Raw genomic sequence first — 25,941 nt, 5'->3', positions numbered from 1 at the left:
ATTTTCCCAGGTTGCCTGCCTTTGCCTTTGCCTTTGTTCGCTATTTTTTTGCCATACAAAAAAATTTTAAGTCTAATTTATTAATTTTTTAAGAGCTCTGAGTATTTCTTTGTTGTATAGAAAAACACATACACCTACAACTCCATAGCAAAAGAGCAAATAATCCAAATAAAAAATGAGCAAAGACCCTGGCCAGGTGGCTCAGTTGGTTGGGGCGTCGTCCCGTACACCAAAAGGTTGTAGGTTTCATTCCAGGTCAGGGCACATACCTTGGTTTTAGGTTCAATCCCAGTCAGGGAGTGTATGGGAATCAATCGATCAATGTCTTTCTCTCACATTGACAGTCTCTCATCAACAAAACAATGAAACATATCCTTGGATGAGGATTAAAAAAAAATGAACAAAAGACCTGAATTGACATTTTCCCAAAGAAGGCATTCAAATGGCCAGTAACTATATGAAAATATGCTCTGATAACACTAATCATCAGGAAAATGCAAATCAAAACCACAATAAGATATCACCTCAAACCAACTGAGCCACCTGGCCAGGGTTTTTGCTCATTTTTTATTTGGATTATTTGTTCTTTTGCTATGGAGTTGTAGGTGTATGTGTTTTTCTATGCAACAAAGAAATACTCAGAACTCTTAAAAGATAAGCGATAATAGTGCTTGGGGGGCGGGTATGTGGAGAAAAGGGAACTCTCATACAGTGTTCATGGGAATGTAAATTGGTATAGCCATGATCAAAAGCAACATGGCAGTTCCTCAAAAAATTAAAACTAAAACTACCATATGGTCCAGCAATCCCATATCTGGTATATATCCAAAGGAAATAAAATCACTGTCTTGAAGAGATATCAGCAATCTTATTTACATTGCATTATTCACAATAGCTAAGAGTCTATCAAGGGATGAATGAATTAAGATGATGTGTCTATATGTACATACAATGAAAAGAAGGAAATCCTGCCATTTGTGACAATATGGATGAACATGGAGGGTATTATGCTAAGTAAAATAAGCCAGACAGAGAAAGACAAATATTGTATGCTATCCTATCTAATAAAAGAGTAATATGCAAATTGACCATAGCTACAACACACCCACAAACCATGCCCACCAGCCAATCAGGAGTGAGTATGCAAATTAACCCAACCAAGATGGCTGAGGCCATGGAGAGAGCAGGAGGCTTGGGTTTCCCTGGTAATGGAGGAAGCCAAGCTTTCCACACATCCTGGCCGGCCTAGGCCTCCACTCAAGGCTACAAAGTTTCAGTTATAGAAGATAAATAAATCCCAGATACCAGGGCCTCCGCTTGGGTCACTGGGGGGCATGGCCGGCCTGCAAACCACCACAGGCCCCTCGCCCAGGCCGCCCCACACCCCAAGGGAACCCCCACCCTGATCCGGGACATCCTTCAGGGCAAACCAGCTGGCCCCCACCCATGTACCAGGCCTCTATCCTATCTAATAAAAGAGTAATATGCAAATTGACAATCACTCCAACACACAAGCTTGCTGCCCCCATGTGGTCAAAGATGGCTGCCCCCATGTCAACACAAGATGGCCACCACAAGATGGCCAGCAGGGGAGGGCAGTTGGGAGGGACCAGGCCTGCAAGGGAGGGCAGTTGTGGGCGATCAGGCCAGCAGGGGAGGGCAGTTGGGAGGAACCAGGCCTGCAAGGGAGGACAGTTGTGGGCGATCAAGCCTACAGCGGAGGGCAGTTAGGGGTGACCAGGCCGGCAGAGGAGGTGAGTTGGGGGCGACCAGGCCTGCAGGGGAGGGCAGTTAGGGGTGACCAGGCCTGCAGGGGAGGGCAGTTAGGGGCAAACAGGCTGGCAGGGGAGCAGTTAGGCATCAATCATGCTGGCAGGGAGTGGTTAGGGGGTGATCAGGCTGGCAGGCAGAAGCAGTTAGGGGCAATCAGGAAGGCAGGCAGGCAAGCAGTTGGGAGCCAGCAGTCCTGGATTGTGAGAGGGATGTCCGACTGCCCGTTTAGGCCCGATCCTACTGGTCAGTCGGACATCCCTCGAGGGGTCCCAGATTGGAAAGGGTGCAGGCTGGGCTGAGGGACACGCCCCGCCCCGTGCACAAATTTTGTGCACCGGGCCTCTAGTTACTTATATGTGTGGAATCTTTAAAAAAAAGCTAAGTTTTATAGAAACAGAGAATAGAATGGTGGTTGCCAGGAGTTGGGGGAAATGGAGAGATATAGTTCAAAGGGTACAACTTTCAATTATAAGTAATTTCTAATTGATGGAGAGCTTGGTTATTTATTATAGTTAATAATTCGGTATTGTATACTTGAAATTTGCTGAGAGTAGATCTTAAGCATTCTCAGCATACACACACACAAAGTAACAATGTGAGATGAAGGATGTGTTAATTATCTTGGTCTCAGAAGCATTCCACCAATGTATATGTATACTTTAAATAGTATATGTATACTTAAAATATATACAATTTTTTAAATTATTCCTCAGTAAAATTGAGGGGAAAGAAAGAAAAGCATTCCCTACTGGGAGATCATTTTTTAAATTGTTTCCCCCCCCAACTAATTTTTTTTAAAAATATATTTTATTGATATTTTACAGAGAGGAAGGGAGAGGGATAGAGAGCTAGAAACATCGATGAGAGAGAAACATCGATCAGCTGCCTCCTGCACACCTCCCACTGGGGATGTGCCCACAACCAAGGTACATGCCCTTGACCGGAATAGAACCCGGGACCCTTAAGTCCACAGGCCGATGCTCTATCCACTGAGCCAAACCAGTTTCGGCCCCACCACTTATTTTATCATTCCATTTTTTACAAAACCGGTTTCGGCCCCACCACTTATTTTATCATTCCATTTTTTGATCCATGTAGTTTGTTTCAGTGTAATGAAAGAGATAGCAATTCTGAATTCTCCTCCCCCACAATGGTTAGTCAATTGACTAAGGTCATTTTTGGAATCATTATCTTTAATCTCATGGATTGAAAAGTCTACCTTTATTACAACCATCTTGGCAAATATATATTGGATCTATTTTTGGGTTTTCTACCCTTTTTCATTCGTCTTCCTACACTGGTACCAGTCGCAAACTGTTTTATTTATTGTAGACTTATATGTTTTACTTATGGTTATTGATCTCTATAAACTCTATAATCACAGTTTGCCTAAATAATGCTGGTGGTTAATATTTTTATTGGAATAGAGTTAAATTTATAAGTTAATTTAGATAGCTAAAAATATTTAGTGTCGCCATTCAAGTTCTCTTTTATGTCATTCAGTAATATTTTAACATTTTTTCATCTCTATATTCCATATTTCTTCTTAGACTTCTAGGTAATCTACCTTTTTTGTTACAATTACAAATTGATGTTTTCTTTCATTTTCTAGCTGTGTATATGGGTATAGGAAAGCTATTAATTTTTATGTCATATTTTTTTCCACTTTACTAAATTCTCTTTTTGTTTGGGGTATTGATTCTCTTCAGTTTTCCTGTGTATCATAGGCATGTCATAATTCTAATTCCTTCTATTCAATTTTTATAGTTCATCTTTTTTAAAAAATTCCATTGCCTAATAATTTCAAAAAATATTAAAGTAGTCTAGCTGGCGTAGCTCAGGGTTGAGCATCAACCTATGAACCAGGAGGTCATGGTTTGATTCACGGTTTGATTCCTGGTCAGGGCACATGCCCGGGTTTAGGGCTCAATCCCCAGTAGGGGGCGTGCCGGAGGCATCCGATCAAAGACACTTCTCATTATTGATGTTTCTTTCTCTCTCTCCCTTCTTCTCTAAAATCAATAAAAAAATGTATTTTAAAAAAGCTTTAAAAATATTAAAGTAGTGGTAATATTCACCATTTAAAATTTTTTCCTTGCCCTAGCCAGCTTGGCTCAGTGGATAGAGCGTCAGCCTATGGACTGAAGGGTCCCAGGTTCGATTCCAGCCAAGGGCACATGCCTGGGTTGCGGGCTTGATCCCCAGTAGGGGGCGTGCAGGAGGCAGCCGATCAATTATTCTCTCTCATCACTGATGTTTCTATCTCTCTCTCCTTCTCCCTTCCTCTCTGAAATCAATAAAGAAATATATTAAAAAAATAATAATAAAATAAAATAAAAATTTTTTCTTTATATTAATGGGAATGCTTTTAGTGTTCCTAAACATTATGTAGTCTTCTTGCTTGAGGAATATTTTATCAGGTTGACATATCTATTCCAATTTTAATTAATATTGTATGTAAAATAATATAAATGTTTTTAGCATCGCCCTAACCAGTGGTCGGCAAACTGCAGCTTGCGAGCCACAGAATCATTGATCGGCTGCCTCCTGCATGCCTCCCACTGGGGGCTGAGCCCGCAACCCAGGCATGTGCCCTTGACCAGAAATGAACCTGGGACCTTTCAGTCCGCAGGCTGATGCTCTATCCACTGAGCCAAACCGGTTAGGGCAGTGGTTGGCAAACTGCCGCTCTGTTGACTAATGAGTTTACCGACCACTGACCTAGACTCTCGATTCCAATTATTACAGGCTGTTGTTGTTTCTTGTGATTAAGCCCCTATCCCAGTAGTCGGCAAACTCATTAGTCTACAGAGCCGCAGTTTGCCAACCACTGCCCTAACCGGTTAAAAACATTAAAATTCTCCAGTCAAATAAGGTATGCAAGGATTTTTATGTTTTGTTGCTGTTGTTGCTGTTAAACAGTGAGAGTAGAATACAAAAAAGTTATAATTCTTTTTTGGCATTTATGAGATAAACATGAGACTTTCTTGGCTCTAGTAAAATGGAGAATTTCCTAACATTAAACTATGCTTGCAAATAGAATCCTGCAACACATTAAAAGAAAAGTGAAATATATCTAGTGGGGTTCGTACTTAAAATGATAATATTGTATTTAAGATACTGCATCAGAATTTCTAATGGAGAATCCAACAACCTGCAAACTTTTTATGTAAGGAACCAAATAGTAAATATTTTAGCCTTTCTAAGCCACAAACCATCTCCACTGCATACTTTTTTTTTATAATCCCTTAAAACTGTAAAAACCATTCTTAGTTTGTGAGCTATACCAAAATAGGCCAGGGGACAGTTTAGGCCTTAAGGCAGTGGTTCTCAACCTTTCTAATGCCGCGACCCTTTAATACAGTTCCTCATGTTGTGGTGACCCCCAACCATAAAATTATTTTCGTTGCTACTTCATAACTGTAATTTTGCTACTGTTAATGAATCGTAATGTAAATATCTGTGTTTTCCGATGGTCTTAGGCTCTACGGCAGCGGTTCTCAACCTGTGGGTCGTGACAGACAGGTTGAGAACCGCTAGCAGGGTCGCCTAAGACCATAGGAAAACACAGATATTTACATTACGATTCATTAACAGTAGCAAAATTACAGCTATGAAGTAGCAACGAAAATAATTTTATGGTTGGGGGTCACCACAACATGAGGAACTGTATTAAAGGGTCGCGGCATTAGAAAGGTTGAGAACCACTGCCTTAAGGGCAACAGTTTTTCAACTCCTGGTCTATAATTTTTCTTATATTGTACTGGCATCGTAAAAATAACTAATGAGCCCTAGCCGGTTTGGCTCAGTGGATCGAGCATTGGCCTGTGGACTGACTAGTCCCAGGTTCGATTCCGGTCAAGGGCACATGCCCAGGTTGCGGGCTCAATCCCCACTGTGGGGCGTGCAGGAAGCAGCCGATCAGTGATTCTCTCTCATCATTGATGTTTCTATCTCTCTCCCTTCCTCTCTGAAATCAATAAAAATATATTTAAAAAAATATTTATCATCAAGTCTGCCTCGTGAAATTTGCTGTGGCTGTGGATATCACTCCATGAGGAATAAGGCAGAAGCAGAAGTCCTCAAGACAAAGCCACAGACTGCTGCACCTACCTCCATGCCTCCCAGCCAGTCTGCAGACCCTTCTCGGTAGGTGTTTAGGTACCCATCCACCAGGGTGGTTAGGTCAGACATCATCTCATCCAGGAGTACCAAGCGAAGGGGTAGCAGGTAGGTGGCTTCTAGGGCCAAAATTTTCAGCAAGGAGGGTGAAAGAGGTCGTGTGAACCACACTTCTGTATTTTCCTATAGACACCGAAACAATTTTCTCTGAATAGTAAGCAAAACATTAAAGGAAATAACTGTAGAAAAGAAAATAACTGTTTATGTAAGTGCTGTTTAACTTAAAACACTATTACTGTCATTTTCCTCAATTATTATTACCTTCTACTTTCACACTATGGCTAGTCTCCTGAGAAAACACACACATACATACACACTTTATGATTCAGGGAAGACAGGGAAAAGAAGGGAGAGGGAGGGAGGAAAGAAGGGCGAGAGAGAGAGAGAAAGAGAGAGAAAGAGAGAGAAAGAGAGGGAAGAGAGAGAAGAGAGAAGAAGGAAGAGAAGATGAGAAGGAAGGAGGGAGGGGGAGAGAAAGATAAATCAGGATTTATTTAAAACTGAAGGCAGCAGATTTGGTTATATGGTCAAAATTATAGCCAAATGATCTAGATCCCAGTTTATCATGAGAGACTATCGGGAGCTAAATAAAATCTACCTTACTTTGGGATAAGTAATTGGAATTATTTTTGTTCTATCGCTTAGTCCAAATTTTCAACCTAATCACCATTTGTCCCAACTTAACAATGTATTTCAGAATGCTTTTTAATGGACAGACAACAAATCTGGATCCTGGCTCTTATCCACTTGAGCCCACAAACAAACTGTTGCCATTTGGAACAACTAAGATTTTAGCAATGCTCAAATGCTTACATGTTATCTGTCATTTCTCTATAGAATATGCTAAATAACCTCACTCAGAAAGCACCTGAAAAAACTAATATCATATGGGACATCCTTTAATACTCACCTGAATCAGTTTTTGTTTCTCTTCCAGAAAGGAGAGATATTTAGGGGCTACTTTAAGGTGTCTGATTAAACTCTCCTGTAAAGTACTGATGCAGTTTGGAAGAAAGCCGCCTGTTTCCATGGAAAACTGAAGGACATCTGCCACCTATGGCATTAAAAAAAGACACACAGACCAGTCTGTAGAATATATACACAGAGCTATCACCTGGCAGAAATAGCAGAAGTATATTTAGATAATGTCTTTAAATACCATTTTCCCCAATGACCCATATGAAAACTTAAAAGTTGTACAGTCAACTTATTCTGAAAAATAGGAAAAAAGAAATAGAAAAATGATCACCCAATTTTAATGTGTACTTTTCTACTTTCTTTTCCATTTCTTTTATTTGCCTGCCTCATGGTTATTTATTATTTTTTGGTGCCTTTAGGAAATGGGGAAAGGAAGATAAAATTCAAGAATTATTTTGCCAGGGAGAAACCAAGATGGCGGCATAGGTAAACACCTAAACTGCTGCCTCGCACAACAATTTCAAAACTACAACTAAAAGACAGAACGGACACCATCCAGAACCACAGGAAAGCAGGCTGAGTGAAAATTCTACAACTAGAAGGAAGGAGAAAAGCTCACAGAGAATTGGAGGTACGGCAAAGGGGCTTTGTGCGCGCAGAGAGGAAGGGCGGCTGAGAGCTTGGCTGACTTCCTCTGGCAGAAGGGGGAAGGAAGCCTCGGACCGCGAGCTGGGAAAGGCAGAAGTCTGAAGGCGCACACGGGCCAGTGCGCACAAAGGCTGCGGAGGTAGCCATAGGCTTTCCCTAGTGAAAGGGAGTCAGAGGATCCTGACTGAGCCCCAGTTCTGACTGCAGTGAACCCCGGTTCCAGGCGAGCCCCTGGGGACCCACGCTCTTGTAGGGGGAGTCTGGACTCTCGGGCAGAGACTCGGGAGCCGGGGAAGGCGGAGGACTGAAAGTGCGCACACGCGCTGAGCCGGTGCGCACAAAGGCTGCGGGGGTTGCCACAGGCTTTCCCTAGTGGAGGGGAGTCAGAGGATTCTGACTGCACCGAGCCCCAGTTCTGACTGCAGTGAACCCCAGTTCCAGGCGAGCCCCTGGGGACCCACGCTCTTGTGGGGGGAGTCTGGACTCTCAGGCGGAGACTCGAGCTGGGGAAGGCAGAGGACTGAAAGCGCACATGCGCGCAGGGGCGGGGCTGACAGGAAGCCAAGACTGAGACTCCACCCCATCCAAGCTGAGCACAGAGGCTATTGCAATTTGGCAAGTCTAATCCTATAAGGCTGTCTCCAGCACCGGGCTTCTCCCAGCATAGACACAGCTGATCCTTACAGCCAACTGGCCCGGAGGTCAATTCTTCCCAGTGATACCAACAACAATAAAGACTTAATTACAACAAGGCTGTACACACAGTCCACAAAGGGGTGCACCAAGAGTGTCCACCTCAGGTTAACTGGGGAAGCAGACCCACTGGGCCATATTGGAAACCTAGCACAAATATCTACCTTACCAACTCAGGGATTCAGTGAAAATGCGGGGTCAAAGAATCAGATCACAAACGAAAGAAATGGAGGAAAACAAACGACTGGATATAGAATTCAAAACCACCGTTATAAGACTTTTTAAGAATATCCTAGAAAAGGCCGATAAATATAACGAGACCCTCGAAGATATGAAAAAGGACCAACTAGAAATTAAACATACACTGACTGAAATAAAAAATATTATACAGAGACCCAGAAACAGAATAGAGGAACACAAGAATCAAGTCAAAGAATTGAAATACAAAGAAGCAAAAAACACTCAACCGAAAAAGCAAAAAGCAAAAAAAAAAATCCAAAAAGTTGAAGATAATGTAAGAAGACTCTGGGACAACTTCAAGCGTACCAACATCAGAATTATGGGGGTGCCAGAAGAAGAGAGAGAGCAAGATACTGAAAACCTATTTGAAGAAATAATGACCGAAAACTTCCCCCACCTGGTGAAAGAAATAGACTTACAAGTCCAGGAAGCCCACAGAACCCCAAACAAAAGGAATCCAAAGAGGACCACACCAAGACACATCATAATTAAAATGCCAAGAGCAAAAGACAAAGAGAGAATATTAAAAGCAGCAAGAGAAAAACAGTTAATTACCTACAAGGGAGCACCCATATGACTGTCAGCTGACTTCTCAACAGAAACTATGCAGGCCAGACGGGAGTGGCAAGAAATTTTCAATGTGATGAATAGCAAGAACCTACAACCAAGACTACTCTACCCAGCAAAGCTATCATTCAGAATTGAAGGGCAGATAAAGAGCTTCACAGATAAGAAAAAGCTGAAGGAGTTCATCACCACCAAACCAGTACTATATGAAATGCTGAAAGGTATTCTTAAAGAAGAGGAAGAAGAAAAAAGTAAAGAGAAAAAATTATGAACAACAAATACATATCTATCAACAAGCCAACCTAAAAATCAAGTGAATTAAAAACCTGAGGAGCAGAATAATCTGGTGAATATAATAGAATCAGGGGCATAGAAAGGGAGTGGGCTGATAATTCTCAGGGGGAAAGGGGTATGGGGGGGTTCATGAAGAGAATGGACAAAAATCATACACCTATGGATGAGGACAGTGGGGGGGAGGTAAGGGCAGAAGGTGGGGTGGGAAAGGGGTGGAGGGGAGCTATGGGGGGAAAAAGGAGAAATAATTGTAATAATCTGAATAAAGATTTATTTAAAAAAAAAAAAAAGAAAAAAAAAAGAAAAAAAAAAGAATTCTAATTAAAAAAAAAAAAAGAATTATTTTGCCAGGCCACAGTGGCTCAGTTGGTTGAGTGTCATCCTATGCACCAAAAAGTTGCTGGTTCTATTCCTGATCAGGGCACATACCTGGGTTGCAGGTTTGGTCCCATGTTGGAGAACATATGGAAGGCAATCTCTTGGCAACTTCTCCCCCCATCTCTCTCTCTCCCTCTCTCACTCTTTCGCTCTCCCCGCCCACCTAAGCATGTCCTCAGGTGAGGATTTCAAAAAGCAGAATTATTTTTATTACATACTAGAGGCCCGGTGCAAGGATTCATGCACTGGTGGGGTCCCTCGGCCTGGCCTGTGGGATTGGGCCAAATCCAGCTCTCTGACATCCCCCGAGGGGTCCCGGATTGCGAGAGGGCAATTCTGAGGTGATGCACCCCGTAATTGGGCTCCCTCCTCTCTGGTTTCAGGTGCATAACCCAAGAACCGCAGCTGCCAAGTCACCGCAGCTTGGCAGCTCCTGTGTTGAGTGTCTGCCCCCTGGTGATCATTGTGCATCATAGCTACCAGTTGGAGAGTCAAACGGTCGGATGGTCACTTAGGCTTTTATATATATAGATTAGCAACTGTGGTAAAATTTTGGTAAGGAAAGCTAATAAAATTAAGAATTAAGCCCTGCCGGTGTGACTCAGTGGTTGAGCGTCAACTCATGAACCAGTAGGTCACAGTTCAATGCCTAGTCAGGGCACATGCCTGGGCGTGCAGGCGGCATCCAATAGACGATTCTCTCTCATTACTGATGCTTCTAACTCTCTCTCCCTCTCTCTGAAATCAATTAAAAAAACATATTTTTTAAAATGTGAAATAATTATTTATCTGTATGTGATAGGCTAGATAATGGCCACCTAAGATATCTACATCCTAATTCCTGGAACATATGAATGTTATTTTATGGAACAAATGGACTTTGAAGCTGTAATAAGTTAAGGATCTTGAGATGGGAATATTATCTTGAATTATCAGGATGGCCTCTAAATGTAATCACATGGTCCTGACCGGTTTGGCTCAGTGGATAGAGCGTCGGCCTGCAGACTGAAGGGTCCCAGGTTCGATTCCGGTCTAGGGCATGAACCTGGGTTGCAGGCACATCCCCAGTAGGAGGTGTGCAGGAGGCAGCTGATCGATGTTTCTCTCTCATCGATGTTTCTAACTCTCTATCCCTCTCCCTTCCTCTCTGTAATAAATCAATAAAATATATTTAAAAAAAAATAAATAAATGTAACCACATGTTCTTATGAGAGGGAAGCAGAGGGAGATTTTACTATGGCAGCAGACTTTGGAGTGATGCACCTTGAAGATGGAATAAGAATAATCCAAAGAATATAAGTGAGCCGAAACCGGTTTGGCTCAGTGGATAGAGCGTCGGCCTGCGGACTGAAGGGTCCCGGGTTTGATTCCGGTCAAGGGCATGTACCTTGGTTGCGGGCACATCCCCAGTGGGAGGTGTGCAGGAGGCAGCTGATCGATGTTTCTCTCTCATCGATGTTTCTAGCTCTCTATCCCTCTCCCTTCCTCTCTGTGAAATATCAATAAAATATATTTAAAAAAAAAAAAGAATATAAGTGAAAACTGAAAAAGCAAGAAATCAGACTCTTCCCCATCAGTCTCCAGAAGAAACCAGCCCTGCTGACACCTTGACTATAGCCCAATAAAAATGATTTCAGACGTCTAACCTCCAGAACTGTAAGAGAGTAAATTAATGTTGTGTTTTTTTAAGATTTAAAAAAATTGACTTTTAAAGAGAGAAAGGGAGAGGGAGAGAAACAATGTGAGAGCATAACATCTATCTACTGCCTCCCGAATGCCCCCCCACTGGGGACCTAACCCTAATCCTAAACTCTAACCCACAACCCAGGCATGTGCCCTGACTGGGAATCAAACTGGCAACTCTTCATGCAAGGGACAACACCCATCCAATTGAGCCACACTGGCCAGGGCAAATTAATGTTGTTTTAAGCCACTAAATTTGTGATTTCTTACAACAGCAACAGGAAACTAATACATTGTGCTAAGGAAAACAAATTAGAAAAACTCTCAATACCTGCTTCTTTCACTATGAAAATCTGAAAAGAAAAAATAGAAAGATATGCCAGTGTCTTCATTACACAATACATAATCAAGAATCCTGATGGCCTCAAGGGAACAATGAGCAATTCTCTTATGTTTTGGAATAAGCACAAAAGCAATCTCTCTAGAGTGAAAGATCCTGAACGAAGGCCCAAAGAACATGTAAATGAGGAGATACATACAGGGCAAACTGAATCACAAAAAAATAATAATAAAAATAAACTTTTAGGAATTCGTTAAGAAGTAATTGGCCAACTCATTAGTTTAACCCCTCTCCAAAGGCTCTAGGACTTATATATTCAAGATTTCACTGTCACTGGCATAAACCTAGAAGAACCTAAGAAAGCATAATGAAAACTAATGGCTTTCCTGCTCTCACCGCCAAACCAGCTCTAAGAGGTAGTATTGTCTAAGAATTTCTCATTTCTTTAGGGTCTTTTAGAGCAGAGAAAAATCATATATCTTCAGGTTATGCTGGGCCAAAAGAGGCTTTTTGGACATATCTAGGATGACCTGCATCCCTGAGCTAGATGCCAACTAGCCACTAGCCTTAACTGGTACATATGTGGGTAAAGGCAGAGATGTGATTGTTCACCTCATACTAAGATCTCATCTCAGACTTCTGAATGACCCCCAAATTGTTTGTTTCTGAATATTATATACTAGAGTATGGAGCAAATTCTGGAGCAAAATGAGAGGAAAATACTAAATACTTTTAAGTAACTTTTCTGCAGTGATTTTACAGTTCACCAAATGATCTCACATATTGTACAAACATCTTACATGAGAAATGAGCAGGAATGGGGCACACACACACATAAAGACTTTCAACAACTCATCAGACAAGGCCTATTTTCTACAGGAGCTATGTACAGTAGATTAAACCCAATATTTCCCTTCATGTACCTGTGTGTCAAAGACATTATTCAGCAAAATTCCATACTGATGAGAGAGGCAATCAGAAAGCCAACGACAATCATGGATAACCTAAGGCATTAGAAGACAGAGACTGAGTAATTAGAACCTGGCTACTAGTTTTATTAGCAGAGGAATCAGCTTACACACTCACCTTCAAAATTTTCTTGTCTTCTAATACCATCTGGAGTCCATTGTTGAAAGCACGATTTCCCAGAAGGAAAATGTCAAATAAGTAGACACGGCTGTTTGTGGCCACCTACAATAAATCATCCAGTCACACATGTTATAGAATAAGGAAGAACTAGGGAAAGGGATCTGAAGATCAAGAAAGTGTGATAAAATATTTAACATCCTCACTTTTAAAGTAAACAATAGGCATTCAATATTCTTAGAGAAAAATGGGTTTACATTGATCTTAAGTAAAAAAAACTGTGATTTTTCAAAAGAAAAGAAACAATCTGGTAATTTAGCTTTTCACTTTTTACTGTCCCAACTTCAATTTTTACCAGTTTCACATATGGCATTCTAATACCCCAGGGATTCCAGGTTTAAGGGGAATATGAACAATGTATTTTGTTAACATATTCAATGTATTTTATTGAATATGAACAATAATTTATAAAAACAAAATGCATTTTATTTTTTTAGTTCCATAGTAAGCATGAATGTGTTAGGTATCACATGAAATTACTCATAAGAGAAGATCCCTGTTCCTCATCAGTATAAAACAGGCAACAAATACACTGGCACAAATGGCAGGATAGGAAACACTGTTTGTTTGTGTTTTTTTTAACATTTTTTTTATTCACTTTTTACAGAGAGGAAGGGAGAGAGATAGAGAGTTAGAAACATCGATGAGAGAGAAACATCGATCAGCTGCCTCCTGCACCCCTCCCACTGGGGATGTGCCCGCAACCAAGGTACATGCCCTTGACCGGAATCGAACCTGGGACCCTTCAGTCCGCAGACCAACGCTCTATCCACTGAGCCAAACCGGTTTCGGCAACACTGTTTTATAGATCAATTTTATACAATCATAAGAATTCTAGATTGTTTTTGTTCATAAAAGCCACAAAAGCTGTACAGCTGGATAATCTACTGAGTCAGAGAGTACAAGGCCAAAAACGGATCTAAGTAGGTCTAGAGAGGCAGCCACATACATTCTGATGCCATCTTTGTCATTTCAGGAGCTAACGGTTGTTACAGCTACAATTGCCAGGCCTACCTGTACCCATTCTCAGATCCTTCATGATATTTGCTAGAATTTGACACATAAATAATCAATCCCTGCTCTTTCCCCCTACATCTTTAAACATAAAAATTGAATAGACACTAAAAGTTTGGAAAATAATTCTCTGCTAGACTTTAAGCTCTATGAGAGAAGAGATTAGGTCAAATTCACCACTATACATGCAACTAGAACAGAGTCAGGCACATGGATGGCTATTACACATTGCTTCAGCGAATCAACACATGTCATACAATTCTCCTTTCCATTTTTTTCATATGCAAAATACGTACATGGCTCCAATAATATGCATTCAAATCTATATCCTGCTTTTTCTATTCACGAACTTTCAAATATTTTTCTATATTGCATTTGTCATCAGTTTCTGGCATCCATAAAGGAGTTATAAAATATACTGTAACTTCTATTATTAACTATTTAAGTAGTTTGTGACTTTTCATTGTCATAAATGATGCCAGGATGAATAGATCCTCACATATTTTTTCTTCATATTTTGAAGATAGATTCCTAGAAGTGGCCTGAGAAGTAGACCAAAGGATATAAAAAATCTTTGCGTCTCAACAAAGATTTGCTACTTTCATCTTATTTTTTAAATTTTAAATAATTTTTATTTTCAATTACAGTTGATATATATTAATTTCAGGTATACACTCAGTGATTAGACATTTATATAACTTATGAAGTGATTACCCTGATAAAACTAGTACCCATCTAACAACATACATAGTTACTTGACTATATTCCCTATACTATACTTTATATCCCCATGACTATTCTGTAACTATTTTGTACATCATTTTTCTATTTATTGATTTTTAAAGAGAGAGAAGAGAAATATTGATTTGTTGTTACACTTATTTATGCATTCATTATTGTATGTGCCCTGACCAGGTACCCACCCGCAACATTGGCATATTAGGATGATGCACCCCTCTCCCATCTGACAGCTGTCAAAATGTTTTCTTTATGAGTCTATTTCTATTTTGCTTGTTCATTTATTTTGTTTTTTAGATTCCACAAATAAAATCATAGGCATTTGTCTTTCTCTGACTTATTTCACTCAGCACAATACCCTCCATGTTGTTGCAATATCCATGTTGTCGCAGATGGCAGATGGCAAGGTTTTTTGTTTTGTTTTGCTAATCCTCACCCAAGGATATTTTTCCATTGATCTTTTAAAGAGAGTGGATGAGAGAAGGGAAGACAGAGAGAATCGATGGAAGAGAAACATATCAATTGGTTGCCCCCTGCACACACCCTGACCAAGGCCTGGGCTAGGGAGGAGCCTGTAAACAAGGTACGTGTGCTTGAACAGAATTGAACCCAGCACCCTTTGGTCCACAGGACAACGCTCTATCCAGAGCCAAACCAGCTAGGGCTATTTTTTTTTTTTTTAATGGATGAGTTATATCCCATTGTATATATGCACTTCTTTTTTATCCATTCAATTATTGATGGACACTTCAAGTTGGTTCCATATCTTGGCTATCCTATATGATAAAACCCTAATATGCAAATCGGCCGAACGGAGGAACAACAGGTTGCTATGACGTACACTGACCACCAGGGGCAAATGCTCAACACAGGAGCTGCCCCCTCGTGGTCAGTGCGCTTCCACAGGGGGAGTGCCATTCAGCCAGAAGCCGGGCTCACGGCTGGTGAACACAACAGTGGTAGCAGGAGTCTCTCCCACCTCCAAGGCAGCGCTAAGAACCCCTTGGGGGATGTCCGACTGCTGGCTTAGGCCCATGGGGAGCGGACGTAAGCCAGCAGTCAGACATCCCCCAAGGAGTCTCAGACTATGAGAGGGTGCAGGCTGGGCTGAGGACCTCCCCCCCCCAGTGCATGAATGTTGTGCACCGGGCCTCTAGTTGTAAATAATGCTACAATGAACATATGGATGCATATGTCTTTTTGTTTTAGTGTTTTGGGTTTCTTCAGTAAATACCCTGAAGTGGGATTGTTGGGTCCTTCTTTGTCTCTTGTTGTAGGCTTTGTTTAAAAGTCCATTTTGTCTGGGATAAGTATTGCTACCCCAGCTTTTTTTTCCTTGAAATATTTTTCCATCCCTTTACTTTCAGTCTCTGTATGTCTTCATTCTGAAGTAAGTCTCTTGTAGACAGTATATGTAAGGATTTTGTTTTCTTTTCCATTTGGCCACCCTATGTATTTTGATTGGAGCATTTAATCCATTTGCATTTATTATTATTATTTTTAAATATATTTCTTTATTGATTTCAAAGAGGAAGGGAGAGGGATAGAGAGATAGAAACATCAATGATGAGAGAGAATCATTGATCGGCTGCCTCCTGCACGCCCCCTACTGGGGATTGAGCTCACAACCTGGGCATGTGCCCTTGACTGGAATCGAACCTGGGACCCCTCAGTCCGCAGGCCGACGCGCTATCCACTGAGCCAAACCGGCCAGGGCTAATCCATTTGCATTTAAAGTAATTGTTGTACTAGCCAGTTTGGGAAGAATAGACAAATACAATGAGAATTTTAGCAAAAAGATGGGAAATATAAGGAAGTACTAAATGGCAACAACAACAAAAAAGAAAGTACCAAATAGGTCCTGGCCAGATAACTCAGTTGGTTAGAGTGTCATCCCAAACACCAAGGGTGCAGGTTCAATCCCAAGTCAGGGCACATACAAGAGTCAACCAATGAATGCCTAAATAAGTGAAACAATAAATCTCTCTCTCTCTTTCTCTTTTTTTCCTCTCTCTGTCTAAAATCAATAAATAAAAACAAGAAAGAAAAATATTCCTAGCTGGTTATGCTCAGTGGATAGAGCATCGGCCTGTGGACTGAAGGGTCCCAGGTTCAATTCTGGTCAAGGGCACATGCCCAGGTTGCGGGCTCCATCCCCAGTAGGGGGTATGCAGGAGGCAGCTGATCAATGATTCTCTCTCATTGATGTTTCTATCTCTTCATTCCTCTCTGAAATCAATAAACAAATATTTATTTTTTTTAAAAAAAGGAAAATATACTAGGAAGTTTAGTAATAACAGATAAGATGAAGCAGAAGAAAGGAACAGTCAACTTGAAGGCAGGCAATGGAACTCAACCAATCACAGCAGCAAAAAGAAAAAAGTACAAAAAAAAGTAAAGATAACTTAATGGTCTTATGAGACAATATCAAACAGACTAATATTTGCATAAAAGACACCCTGAAGAAGAATGAAATTAAAAATGTAAATGTTTGTCAAATTGCTTTGTAAACTGTACAGAGCTATATAAATGTACTTTGTTTTAATAACCTTGTTACTAGATTCTAAAAAAACAAAACAAACAAAAACAGCCCACATCTCTGAAGTAGCAGGTGGAATTCTCATAAGCCTTTACCATTATTTGATATTTTGCCTTTAAGATAATGTGATACTTTGATTTTAAAATTAAACACACAAAGAGGGTGTAGAAAGGATAAATGGTGATGGAAAAAATAAAAATTAAACACACAAGCTCAAGGACTTGGTTGGAGAAAATGTGCCTAATTTGCCTTCAGAGGACAATTTAACTAATTGGGTGGTCCCTTCTAATACCTAGACAACTAAAGGGGGCATATTGAGAAATGACCTATAGCTTCCCAGGCCCCTGTTACCATGAAGTCCACCCTTTTATTTTGGTAAAGAGAGGTTTTGGGTTGGTTTCTTCCTACTAACACCCCCAGCTTTATTGAGATAAAATCTTATATAATAAAAGCCTAATATGCAAAAGATCAAACGGTGGAATGACTGGTCGCTATGACATGCACAGACCACCAGAGGGCAGATGCTCAATGCAGGAGCCAGCAGGGACCCCCCCAAATCACCCTGCCAGTAGCCCCACAGATCAGCCCTGATTGCTGGCCAGGCCTAGGGACCCTAACCGTGCATGAATTTTGTGCACCAGGCCTCTAGTTAACATATATATTGCTTTTCAGCCTTTTGGTTAAGATCAAGTGTAGTATCTGTTTTTATCAGTTTAATATCTGATATATCCTCTATCTGAGGATATAAAAAAATAACATAACTTTAAGTTTAAAGTATACAAATATGATGATTTAAGTATACCGTGAAATGATTACCATAAGGGAGGTAACACATCTTTAAGCTCACAGTTAACTGTGTGTGTGTGTTGAGAACTTTTAAGATCTAATCTCTTAGCAACTTCCAAGTATTCAAAACAGTACTGTTATCTATAATCACCATTATGTACATTAGATTCCCAGAATTTTTTTATTTTTAAAAATATATTTTTATTGATTTCAGAGAGGGAGAGAGAGATAGAAACACCAATGATGAGAATCATTGATCAATTGCCTCCTACTAGGGGTCAAACCCACAACCTGGGCATGTGCCCTGACTGGGAATTGAATCATGACCTCCTGGTTCATAGGTTGACGCTCAACCACTGAGCCATGGTGACTGGGCTCCCAGAATTTATCTTATAACTGGAAGTTTGTAGCTTTTGACCATCTTCATACATTGTCCCCATTCCCCCAATTCCTGGCAACCACCAATCTACTCTGTTTCTGTTAGTTCCGTTTTTTTTTAGGTTCCACATATATGTATTTTTTCTCTCTGTCTGATTTCTCTTACCATATGCCCTCCAGGTTCATTCATGTTGTCACAAATGGCAGGATTTCATTCTTTTTATGGCTGAATAATATTCCATTTATATATTTACCACATTTTCCTTATCTGTTCATCCATCTATAAATCGTTTATTTCCACGTCTTGGCTATTGAAAATAATGCTGCAATATGAACATGGGGAGGCAGGTATCTCTTTGAGAGCCTGTTTTCGATTCCTTCAGAAATATAACCAGAAGTGAAATTGCTGGATTATAGGGTAGTTCAATTGTTAATTTTTTCTGAAAAATCTCCATACTGTTTTCCATAGTGGATCCACCAATTTACATTCCCAGAAACAGTGCAAAGAATTTCCTTTTTTCCACATCCTCTCCAACACTTGTTATTTTTTGTCTTTTTTTATAACAGCCATCCTAACAGGTGTGAGGTCATATTGTAGTTTTGATTTGCATTTCCCTGATGATTATTGATGCTGAGAATCTTATAATGTATCTGTTGGCATTTTGTATACCTTCTTTGGGAAATTTCCTATTCAGGCCCTTTGCCCAATATTAAATTGGATTTTTTTTTGCTATTAAATTGTATGAATTCCTTATATATTATGGATATTAACCCCTTATCAGATATATGGCTTGCAAATATTTTCTCTCATTCCATGAGTTGCCTTTTCATTTTGTTGATCTTTTCTTTTGCTGTGCAGAAGCTTTTTAGTTTGATATAGTCCCCTTTGTTTATTTTTGATTTTGTTGCTTATGTAATTTTATTTTAAGAAATTTGCATTTGTGACCCAGCTGGTTTGGCTCAGTGGATAGAGAGTTGGTCTGCGAACTGAAGGGTCCCGGGTTTGATTCTGATCCAGGGCACATGCCTGGGTTATGGGCTCAATCCCCAGTAGGGATCATGCAAAAGGCATCCGATCAATGATTCTCTCTCACCATTGATGTTTCTATCTCTCTCTCCCTCTCCCTTCCTCTCTGAAATCAATAAAAATATATGTAGCCCTAGCCGGTTTGGCTCAGTGGATAGAGCACCGGCCTGCAGACTGAAGGGTCCCTGGTTCAATTCCGGTCAAGGGCATGTACCTTGGTTGCGGGCACATCCCCAGTGGGGGGTGTGCAGGAGGCAGCTGACTGATGTTTCTAACTCTCTATTTTTCTCCCTTCCTCTCTGTAAAAAAATCAATAAAATATATTAATATATATATATATGTATATATATATAAAGAAAGAAATTTGCATTTGTGCTGCTAACTCAAACTTAGTCACCTAAAAATTAAAGTTTGCCATGAAAGTGCATGAAATGAGAGAGGCAATCTAATCCTTGAGCGAAACTGGGCTTGATATCTCCATTTCTTTTCTGTTGAGAAGATGAATACTTCAGAGAGAGAAGGTCAAGAGAGCAGACTGCCAATCCTAATAAAAAAATATCTTTTCAGTAGCTGGAGGTAGGTGTCTACTCAAAGGATAGAGGACATTGTTTGGGTATTCAGCCCCTTAAACGCTGATGCTGCTGATCCAAAGGTGGCTACCCAATCTAGCTATGCAAAGCTCATTATAAAGTTCTTTGGATATAGTGGGGACCCGCACCTGACATCTCTCAGGTCCAGGAAAATAAAAATGATGTGGTAGAAACCTGCTGTGGAAAGCTAGGAAACAAAAGGAAAGATGAGAAACTCTTCATAGAGCTAAGGCAAGAGAATAGAGCTGGGAAAGAAGACCTCAAGCAGAATCTGTAAGACAGCAATCTGTAATAATAAAAGCGTAATATGTTAATTAGACCAGACAGCTGAACAACCTTCAGGACGAAGCCATAGCAGCGGGGGCCGAGGCAGAGGCGGTTAAGGGCGATCAGGCAGGCAGGTGAGCAGTTAGGGCCGATCAGGCAGGAAGGCAAGCAGTTAGGGGCGATCAAGCAGGCAGGGTAGCGGTTAGGGGCAATCAGGCAGGCAGAGTGGTTAGGGGTGATCAGGTAGGCAGGCGAGCGATCAGTTTAGGGGCAATCAGGCAGGCAGGTAGGCTAGTGGATAGGAGCCAGCGGTCCCGGATTGCGAGAGGGTGCAGGCCAGGCTGAGGCCCAGTGAATTTCATGCATTGGGCCTCTAGTAAAGATTATAAAAGTGAATCTATAAAGAGACAGAAGCTCTTTTCTTTTGAAAATAATAAACTGAGTAGTAAAGAGAATGAAAGACATTCCAAACAAGTTCTAGTACAGTGACACTTGGGTGATACAATGAAGACAATTAATATAAATTTCCAAGTGATCTATAATTATTTTCAAAATAAAAAGTTTTTTATAATTATGTTTTACCTGAAGCCAACATAGTTTCCCATGACGACACACATTAGCTCCTTCTGCAGCCACACTCAAAACACTCTGCTTCTTGATGTGAAGCATCTGGTAATAAAAGAAGAAAATAGAATTCTCCAGGGAGTTAATTTTGCAATTATAACATAATGAATGACACAAGTAAAATAGCTAGCAGTGAACAAAGTGGATCATATTTTTTAAACTCATAAGATCTGACTGATCCAAAACAGGTGTCTGCTACACACACACACACACACACACACACACACACACTATCACTGAACACTTCTGATCCTCTTTTTAGCTTTCACAAAATTATTCCACAACTGGAAAATAAATCACTCATATCCCAAATACTAGTAAGAATTAAAAACTCAGATACCTTATGTTACCAACGATGTTACAGAGAAAGATTTCTAGTCTTTATGGCCAAACTCCACATTAAAGAATAGCACCCTAACACAAAGCACCTACTGTTCAGAATCAGAGAAACAAGGACTCAACAGGTCCCTTTAAGTCTTGGATTCATTCAATTACTCAAAATTGAAAAGTGGTATGTCTGGTACATATGCTAGTCCTTTGACTATCTATAATATTATCCTATTCCAAAACATCACATAATTCTAAGATACTTAATCCACAATATGAAAATATCTACATGATACAACATTCTCTCCATTTTATAGGTAGGTAAATTACTCAAGAATACAAGGGCATGGTAACTACTATACACTAAGCACAATATCTTCCTTTAGGGAGCATATTGTTCTACATGCTGAGTATCTTTTATCATTGATGAAAAAAGGGGAATGAAGGTTAATTCCATCCTCAAACAACAACAAGAAGGCTGCAGAACTGAGAACAAAAGCTGTATTTCCCTGTTGATAAGAATTTCCAACTACCTCTTCAAATCTCCAAAGCAAAATTTCTTATCCCATTTTTGTTGTTGTCATAGACCCTTTAGAGAATCTTTTGACTATAAAGAATTCTTATAATTAATTTAAAAGTGGGCAAGAGAATAGATACTTCTCTGAAGAAGATATCCAAGTAGCCAAAAAGGACCTGAAAACACAGTCAACATTATTAGCTATCAGAGAAATGTAAGTCAAAACCACCAGATATCATGTTATACTACTAGGATGGCTATACAGGCAGCCCTCGGGCTATGTCGGACTCCACGTACCTTGTTTCATGGTTACATCGCCATCTCCCATTTATTTATAGAAAAAAAAAGTTCTGTCATTTTGACGTATATACATATGTGCTTTATGTTTTTTATCATTTATTTACCACAAGTAAAGGTCAGGAATTGTTATATTTCTTTTAATTTTTTTTACTGTTTCACTTCATAACTGCTGTGCATGTGCTCCATGTGAGTGACCAGGTGCTTACGTAGTTGGGTTCCGACTTACGGCGAAAATCGCTGTAAGTCGCGCCATAGGAAGGATCTCTGACGTAACCCAAGGACCTACTGTAATTAAAATGACAAATAACAGGGTCTCAAGGCTTTAAATATCATTAGAAGCTAACCTGAATTTATATCTCCATCTCAGACCTTTCTCCTCATCTCTAGGCTTAGGTTGACAGAAACTAAACTCCTAATTATCTGCCCCAATACTTCTCTACCCATAGTCTTTCCCATCTCAGTTTAATAGCCACACCACATTTCAGTGGAGAATGTGGAGAAACTGGAACCCTCATATCCTGTTGGTGGGAATATAACTTTGGAAAACAATATGATCAATCAAAAATTGAACATAGAGCCCGGCTGGTGTTGCTCAGTGGTTGAGAGTCAACCCATGCACCAAGAGGTCACCAGTTCGATTCCTAAGCAGTGCACATGCCCGGGTTGTGGCTTGATCCCCAGAAGGGGGCATGCAGGAAGCAGCCGATCGATGTTGATGTTTCTCTTTCATCAATGTTTCTATCTTTCTCTCCCTTCCTCTCTCTCTAAAATCAATAAAAACATATTTAAAAAGAAAATTAAACATAGTTACAATATGACCCAGCAATTCCACTCCCAAGAAAAATGAAAACATATGTCCACACAAAAACCTGTACATGAATGTTCATAGCATTATTTATAATAGCCAAAAAGTAGAAACAAGCCAAATGCCCATCAAATATCTAAAGGATAAATGAAATATCTAAAGAACAAAGGAATATTTGGCAATAAAAATAAGTGAAATACTGATACAAGCTATTACATAGATGAAAATGTTATGCTAAGCAAAATAAACCAGTGACAAATCCTATCTAATAAAAGAGTAATATGCAGATTGACCATCACTACAACACACAAGATGGCTGCCCCCATGTGGTCAAAGATCCTGCCCCCATGTGGACACAAGATGGTCACCACAAGATGGCCAGCAAGGGAGGGCAGTTGGGAGGGACCAGGCCTGCAAGGGAGGGCAGTTGGGGATGATCAAGCCTAAAGGGAAGGGCAGTTAGGGATGACCAAGCCAGCAGAGGAGGGAAGTTGGGGACGACCAGGCCTGCAGGGAAAGGCAGTTGGGAGGGACCAGGCCTGCAGAGGAGAGCAGTTGGGGGGGACCAGGCCTGCAGGGGAGGGCAGTTAGGGGTGACCAGGCCTGCAGGGGAGGGCAGTTGGGGGGACTCAGGCCTGCAGGGGAGAGCAGTTGGGGGGGACCAGGCCTGCAGGGGAGGGCAGTTAGGGGCAAACTGGCTGGCAGGGGAGCAGTTAGGCATCATTCAGGCTGGCAGGGGAGTGGTTAGGGGGTGATCAGGCTGGCAGGCAGAAGCAGTTAGGGGCAATCAGGAAGGCAGGCAGGCGAGCAGTTGGGAGCCAGCAGTCCTGGATTGAGCCAGGGGTCCCAGATTGGAGAGGGTGCAGGCTGGGCTGAGGGACACCCCCCTCCCCCGTGCACGAATTTTGTGCACCGGGCCTCTAGTGTCAATATAATGTATAATCCCATTTATATGAAATGTTCTGAACAGGCAAATCCATAGAGGCAGGAAATAGATTAGTGGTTTCCAAGGGCTAGTGAGGGGTTAGAGGTGATGGCTAAGGAGTTTGGGGTTTCTTTTGGGGGTACTGAAAATGTTCTAAAATTATTTCTGGTGATGGATGTGCAATTCTGTGAATATGCTAAAAGCCAGGGAATTGTACATTTTAAATAGGTAAATTTTTTGGCATGTGTGTTAGATCTCAATAAAGCTGTTTTTTTAAAAAGAGAATTTGTTGAAAGTTTATGCTCCTGCCCTGGCCAATATGGCTGCTGGTTGGAGTGTCGTCCCTTACACCCAAAAAGTCATGAGCTCAATTATTGATCAGGGAACATACCCAGATTGCAGGTTTGATCCTCTCCTCGGTCAGGGTACGAGCAGGAGGCAACCGATCGATATTTCTCTTTCTCACATGGATGTTACTCTCTATTACTCTCTCTCCCTCTCCCTTCCTCTCTCTAAAATCAATAAAAAAAAAACATACCATGCAGGAGACAGCTGATCAATGATTCTCTCATCACTGATGTTTCTGTCTCTCTCTCTCTCTCTTCCCTCTCCCATACTCTCTGAAATCAATAAAAATATATTTTAAAAAAACAAACATATCCTCGGGTGAGAAATATATATATATATTATATTAAAGAAAGCTAACTCTTGCCAAAACCGGTTTGGCTCAGTGGATAGAGCGTCAGCCTGCGGACTGAGGGGTCCCAGGTTCAATTCCGGTCAAGGGCATGTAACTTGGTTGCGGGCACGTCCCCAGTAGGAGGTGTGCAAGAGGCAGCTGATCGATGTTTCTCTCTCATCGATGTTTCTGACTGTCTATCACTCTTCCTTCCTCTCTGTAAAAAATCAATAAAATAGATTTAAAAAAAAAAAAAGAAAGCTAACTCTTCCTTAAAAAATGCATCCATGCAGATAAGAGCATAACCTTGCACTTAAGTAGAAAGTGTAACCCTGGAAGTCCATCTGAGAACAGTATCCTCAGCTGAATAATTAGTTACTGCCATGTCTCAAATTAATAAATGCTTATAAAGAAATTGCCTAAACAGACCATCTAGAATTGTCTTTTTAAAATATGAGTAAAAACGAATTTCTTACTCTCTTCTGTAAGTGCCAATGGTGCCCAGGCACAATAGCTCAGTCAGAGCGTCATCCAGTACACCAAGGCTGCAGGTTTGATCCCCAACCAGTCAGGACACATACAAGAAGCAACCAATGAATTCATAAATAAATGGAACAACAAATAGATGTCTCTGTCTCCCTTCCTCTCTCTAAAATCAGTAAATAAAACGTAAATAAATAAATAATTAAATGTATGAATGGCCCTGGCCGGTTTGGCTCAGTAGATAGAGCATCGGCCTGTGGACTGAAGAGTCCCAGGTTCGATTCCCAGTCAGGGCACGTGCCCGGGGTTGCGGGCTCAATCCCCAGTGGGGGGCGTGCAGGAGGCGACCATTACATGATTCTCTCTCATCATTGATGTTTCTATCTCTCCCTCTCCATTCCTGAAATCAATAAAAAATATTAAAAGAAAAAAGTATGAATGGCTGTCCATCTCACTCAAGTCAAACTTAAATTCTTATAATGTCTATAAAAGTCCTAACTGATATACCTCCTGTCTCCTCTCATTTCCTATCACTCTTCTTCAATGTGATCCCTGCTGTTTCTTCACACAAGCCAAGTGTGCCTTAGTCTCAGGGTCCTGGCACTTGCTAATTACACCTTCTTTAAGTTTCTTACCTAGATAGCCACAACACTGGCTCCCTTCTTTCAGGTCCGTGTCCTCAACTCACCTCTTCACAGAGATTTTCTCTGTCTAAAACTAGGAGTTGCCTGTCATTCTATTCACTACACTATATGTTATTTTTCTTCATAAAACTTATCACCAGATTATATACAATTATTTATTTCCTGACACTAAAATGTAAGCTTCTTTTTTTCTTTTCTTTTATACACACACACACACACACACACACACACACACACACACACATATATATATATATAATTTATTGATTTTTTACAGAGAGGAAGGGAGAGGGATAGAGAGTTAGAAACATCGATGAGAGAGAAACATCGATCAGCTGCCTCCTGCACATCTCCTACTGGGGATATGCCCGCAACCAAGGTACATGCCCTTAACTGGAATCTAACCTGGGACCTTTCAGTCCACAGGCCGATGCTC

General features: G+C 40.7%; 1 protein-coding gene across 3 annotated transcripts in view; it reads right to left on the bottom strand.

Moving 5' to 3' along the window:
• Positions 1-25,941, bottom strand: part of EXD1 (exonuclease 3'-5' domain containing 1) — a 51,306-nt gene that overhangs the window by 1,843 nt on the left and 23,522 nt on the right. For all 3 annotated transcript variants that reach the window (XM_080663497.1, XM_080663498.1, XM_080663496.1), the window contains 5 exons: positions 20,784-20,870; positions 12,803-12,907; positions 12,640-12,720; positions 6,866-7,009; positions 5,887-6,078 (listed from right to left, as the gene is read on the bottom strand). In XM_080663497.1, the coding sequence (XP_080519623.1) occupies positions 5,887-6,078; positions 6,866-7,009; positions 12,640-12,720; positions 12,803-12,907; positions 20,784-20,870 (609 nt within the window). The remainder of the gene's footprint in view (positions 1-5,886; positions 6,079-6,865; positions 7,010-12,639; positions 12,721-12,802; positions 12,908-20,783; positions 20,871-25,941) is intronic.

Source organism: Plecotus auritus, assembly GCF_963455305.1.
Source record: "Plecotus auritus genome assembly, chromosome: 1".
Taxonomy (NCBI): Eukaryota; Metazoa; Chordata; class Mammalia; order Chiroptera; family Vespertilionidae; genus Plecotus; species Plecotus auritus.
Note: the sequence above shows the minus strand (reverse complement) of the source record. Positions and strands in the feature narration are given on the sequence as shown.